We start from the raw sequence: 5432 nt of genomic DNA, 5'->3' as shown, positions 1-5432 counted from the left end.
TTTCATTTCATTCTAAATTTTAAATACGTTATGCATACCATATAGGCTCTTTATATAAATAAAGAGTGAACTTGAGAAAAAATTTTATTTCTTGGAAACTTTGATTTAAAGTAACTCAGTGTGTTCAAAATGTTTTTGCTTTTCTAGACTAACTCTTGAAGAGGTAGGTTTCTTGGAGAGGACATTTCTAATTCTTGAAGAGATGTTTGGAATTCTTGAAGAGGTAGAAATTTAATTAAAATTTGTTTTTCCTAACTACGGAAAAAGAAAATTTCATTCCTTGGAAACTTTTTATTTAAACTCTCCTTGTGAAGAAATAATTTTTTTCATTTTTTAGACTGCTTCATGAAGACCTAGGGTTTAATAAAGAAAGACCTTGATATCAGTAATCATAATTAATTAATAAACCGCTATAAAAAGAAATATTATAAATAACAATTATTGTGTTTTACTAATGATATCTTCCATAACTAGATCCGTATGATGGGTGTCCATATCCATAAGAAGGGTAGTGACTACGGTATTTGTAAGAGGGATAATGTTTGTAATGTTTTGTTTCTGCGCCCTCTAATACTTCTTCTCCTGTGGGTTCTGCTTCTGAAATATCTCTTTTCCATCTGTATCCATTTCCATAGGAGCTGTAAGATGGGTGACTATAGCTATATGAACTATAAGATGGGTGACCATAGCTACGATATCCATATGATGGATAGCGTTTATAGTGTTTTGTTTCAGCACCTTCTAGTGTTTCTTCAACTGGTGCTTTTAGGTCAGAAATATCTCTTTTCCATCTGTAACCACTGCCATAGGAGCTGTATGATGGGTGGCCATAGCTATATGAGCTGTAAGATGGGTGTCCATAGCTACGATATCCATATGATGGATAGTGTTTATAGTGTTTTGTTTCAGCACCTTCTAGTGTTTCTTCAACTGGTGCTTTTAGTTCAGAAATATCTCTTGTCCATCTGTAACCACTGCCATAGGAGCTGTATGATGGGTGGCCATAGCTATATGAGCTGTAAGATGGGTGGCCATAGCTACGATATCCATATGATGGATAGCGTTTATAGTGTTTTGTTTCAGCACCTTCTAGTGTTTCTTCATCTGGTGCTTTTAGTTCAGAAATATCTCTTTTCCATCTGTAACCACTGCCATAGGAGCTGTATGATGGGTGGCCATAGCTATATGAGCTGTAAGATGGGTGGCCATAGCTACGATATCCATATGATGGGTGGTGTTTGTAGTGTTTTGTTTCTGCAACTTGTAGTACTTCTTCAGCTTTTGCTGCCTCTTCAGCCAGTATGGTGGCAATGCCGATAATAAAAAGAAGAATCTAAAAAAAAAAAAATATTACATTCAAGCAAAATTCCTTAATCTGGCTATGTTATACAGGTGTGCGTTAAATATGGGAGTTATTTCAGTAAAGATGGTTTTAGATTCTAACAAAATCATCCTGCTATTAAGTATTATGGTTATGCTCATTTTCTTGCTTAAAATAAAAAACTATTTTTGAAAACAACTAAGTAAAGGGCAAACCGTGGAGAAAAATAGCAACAATGTTCGTGAGATGGGTACATTTTGTGACATTTTGCTTGTTTGCTTTGTGTGCGAACATATCAAGTGTCTTAAAGTTTAATTTATTATTGCACGGATTGATTTGCCATCTAACAAAACAATTTTTAGATTCAATTCCGAAAACAGAGTTTGTTATTTGGGGTTTGAAAGCATTTTATTTATTTTGAAGCGTTTCCTTCCTGAATATAAACATGGGCGCCCATAAGCTAAATTCCAGGGGGGGGGGGGACCGCGTCTAATTAGCACTTTTAATGCTATATAATAAAAATCTCAGAACAAAAATATAAAAATAAGGCAGCATCATTCACCCAGGGGGAGGGCGCCCTCTCCCTACCCCACTTATGGGCGCCCATGAGTATAAATATGAAGTACTGGATCATTTACTTTATTTATTTATGTAGGAAAAAAAATTGAAGAGCATTTTGTTTAGCTGGTAAATGTGGTGAAACTGATAAAACTGATTAAATTTTGTTGTTGTAGGAGTGGATTTTTTTTCTAAATAAAAACTATTCTTGTTTTGTGGGGGTACAACAATTTTTGTTTTAAAATATATTCCTGAACACAGGTACCGACATTTTTTTTTTTTTTTTTTTTTTTTTTTTTTCAGGAGCATAATTTTACTTATACATAAATTACATTGGTCACATTATGGCTCTGAAAAATGGCACTTGAGTGATTTTTTACTAGTAGTAGTTGCAGTAGTATGGGCTTTGAACCTATATTCCAGAAATTCGAAAAATACAGTTGATCTGTTTGGTGGCATTAAAATATTTAATTTTCCTGCTTAAAATAAAGATTTTATTAAAACGAACTATTTTTGAATACAACTAATTAAAGGACAAACTGCGAGAAAAATGGTAACTTGGTTTGTGGGGTAGATAAAATTTGTGAAAATTTGTTGGTTCAGTGTGCAAACACTGAATTTTAAATTTTAAATTTATTATACTTTTGCATGGATTGATGTGTCATCTTTTAAAACCACTTTTAAATTCAATGTCAAAAACAGTGTTTGTTATTAGGGGTATGAAAACATCTATTTTAAAGTGCTTCCTCCCTGAATATAAATACAAAGTATTAGATCATTGTTTTTGTTATTTAGGAGGGAAAATAATTTAAGAGCTTTTTGTTGTTTAGTTGGTACAATTGGTGAAGCTGATTAAATTTTTATTGTCGAATGGGTAGATCTATCTTCTTTAAAAATGTTTTTTTTTTGGGGGGGGGAGGGGGTACAGAATTTTTCGTTTTGCGATATAACCTTTCTGAACATAGATCTAAGTATTGATTTGAGTATTTAATTATTTAACTAATGAAAATGCTTTCCAAAGAATTATTTAATGTTTGAAATTTCGTTCGTCTTTTCTGGGGCTTTTAATCTTTCTATCTAGGTAATTTAATTTTGGACGAAAAGGTTTGGAAGAATATGTTATCCTAGTTCACGAATATGTTATCCTAGTTATCACAAATATGTTAGCTCAAAAATATGTTATCCTATGTTATCCTAGTTCAAAAATATGTGAACTAGGATAATGGAAGCAGCGGTGCCAGCTTTATCCAATTAGGGTTCTGAAACATCGAACTCCAGTAATTTGTTACTATGTTCTTTTAATCTATACTTCAAGGAATTCAAAAAATGCAGTTAACGGGTTTGGCGTCTGAAAATTATATTTTAATATCAACTCCAAAAATTGGTGTTTTGTCTTGAAAATACAAAAATATGTTTAGTTTGCATTTTAATTTTTGCAAATTAAAAGCAAAATTGTTGTGTATACGAGTATCTAATTTTTTAAATATGAAATAAAATTGCAATATTCGTAGATAAGTTCATTTATAAAATATCGAGGTTATAGTTGGGTTGGAGATGTAACTATAAATCTTACATTTTCATTTCACCCATTTAGGCAGTTTTGTCTAATCCTCTTGTTTGGCCTATCTAGATGCGTAAATTCAAAAAGAGCCAATCAAATAAAGTAAATGGACTTTAACAACAAAAGTTTATAAAAAGACAGTTTTGGTCAAGAGAGAAGAACAAACATTTCTTGTAATCTTTTTATAATTAAAATGAAGTACACTAATATAAATATACATTTAGAATATTAGCTGAAAAAATAAAGGCAATTTCAAACAGTTCGTGGTAACGAACTGTAAGTAAGGAGCGACCCGGCTCAATAGTAACCGAAACTCTGAAATAAAAATTTTGATATCAATAGATCCATCAAAAGAATCAGATTTGTATGCTGATTTCAAATATATAAGTTTCATCAAGTTTAGTTTTACCTATCAAATGCTACGCGCCTGAGAACATTTCAAAAAAAGTGGGAAACGCCCTCTAATAACCATAGAACTTTAATGAAAATCACACCATCAGAAGTTTCAAGCTCCTATGTTCAAAAATATAGAATTTGTATTTTTTGCCAGAAGAAAGACCACGGATGCGTGGTTATTTGTTTTTTTTTCCAGGGGTGATCGTATCGACCCAGTGGTCCTAGAATATCGCGGGAATGCTCATTCGAACGGAAATTAAAGGTTCTAGAACCCTTTTTAAGTGACCATAAAGCCGGAGGGCAACTAGGCCTCCTCCCACGCTTACTTTTTTCCCAAAGTCACCCGATCAAAATTTCGAGATAGCGATTTTGTTTAGCATAGTCGAAAAATACAAAAACTATGTCTTTGAGGATGACTTAATCCCCCACAGTCCCCGGGGGAACTGTGGTATTTTTTCTGGTATTTTGGGGGAGGGTGTGGTTCGGGTGGTACGTGGGAGGCTCTTTCCATGGAGGAAGTTTTCGTGGGGGAAGGGAAATTGCTATGAAGGGGGCACCGGATTTCCCAGCATTATTTAAAAAATACGATCAGAAATTAAATGAAAAAAAAATACAAAATTTTCAACTGAAAGTAAGGAGCAACATCAAAACTTAAAACCAACCGAAATTATTACGTATATGATTGGGTTCGCCCCCTAGTCATTAACTCGCTATTTACGCTAAAAAAAAATTTCTGTACTTCCATCGGAGCTATTTATTCTAATTAATTAAGCCTTTGTGATTAAGGCGTCATTCTCAAAAAATCGGAACACAATTTGAACTTTGTCGTAAAAAGCAAGGTATTGACTAGGAGGCGAACTCTCTAATATACGTATACAAATATACGAATATAGAAGTTCGTTACGTAAGTTAATTCGTAATTTAAGTCATAGCAAAATTTCGAGAAAGCCATTTAGCCAAAAAAAATAAAATTAATATGCAAATTTCGTTTCAATTATTCATATACTGTGAGCCAAAATCAAAGCTGCATTGATTCAAAAACGATCAAAAATTAAATAAAAAACAAGTTTTTTTAACTGAAAGTAAAGAGCGACTTTAAAACTTGAAACGAACCGAAATTATTTCGTATGTGAAAGGGACTGTCCCCTCCTCAACGCCTCACTTTTTACGCTAAAGTTTGACTCTTTCTCACAAATTTATTTTTTAAAACAATAAAAACATTTAGCGTCAAGAGCGAGGCGTTGATGAGGGGACAGCCGCTTTCATATACGGAATAATTCCTTTTCGTTTTAAGTTTTAATATCGCTCCTTACTTTCAGTTAAAAAAAACTTGTTTTTATTAAATAAAATAAAAGAAAAGTACTGTGCTTTTCAGGTTCAAATTTAATAGATAAGCAGACTCTTCAATTTAAAAGGAAAAAATAATTCAGTTTAACCCGAATCCCGTCAATTTTTTAATTTCGGCCCTTGATCCATAATTTGAAGAATTTCAGGTACAGATCGTTGGTCTCATAAGTACAATGGAAAATAATAGTAATCAAATACTCACATATTTCATTGTGAGCTCTCTGTATTTGAATGCCTACGAGATTAAAA

At 32.8% G+C, this 5432-nt stretch overlaps 1 protein-coding gene across 1 annotated transcript; it reads right to left on the bottom strand.

Annotated features, from left to right (window-relative positions):
* Positions 1-372: 372 nt before the first annotated feature.
* On the bottom strand, positions 373-5432 carry LOC148939227 (uncharacterized). Its single transcript, XM_089106753.1, has 2 exons — positions 5386-5432; positions 373-1333 (listed from the first exon to the last, which is right to left on the bottom strand). Exons 1-2 carry the CDS (start codon positions 5392-5394, stop codon positions 452-454), a joined length of 891 nt encoding a protein of 296 aa, XP_088962879.1. The 5' UTR covers positions 5395-5432; the 3' UTR covers positions 373-451.

Source organism: Artemia sp. Qi Xiang Cuo, chromosome 21 (assembly GCF_049724085.1).
Source record: "Artemia sp. Qi Xiang Cuo chromosome 21, ASM4972408v1, whole genome shotgun sequence".
NCBI classification, from domain to species: Eukaryota; Metazoa; Arthropoda; class Branchiopoda; order Anostraca; family Artemiidae; genus Artemia; species Artemia sp. Qi Xiang Cuo.
Note: the sequence above shows the minus strand (reverse complement) of the source record. Positions and strands in the feature narration are given on the sequence as shown.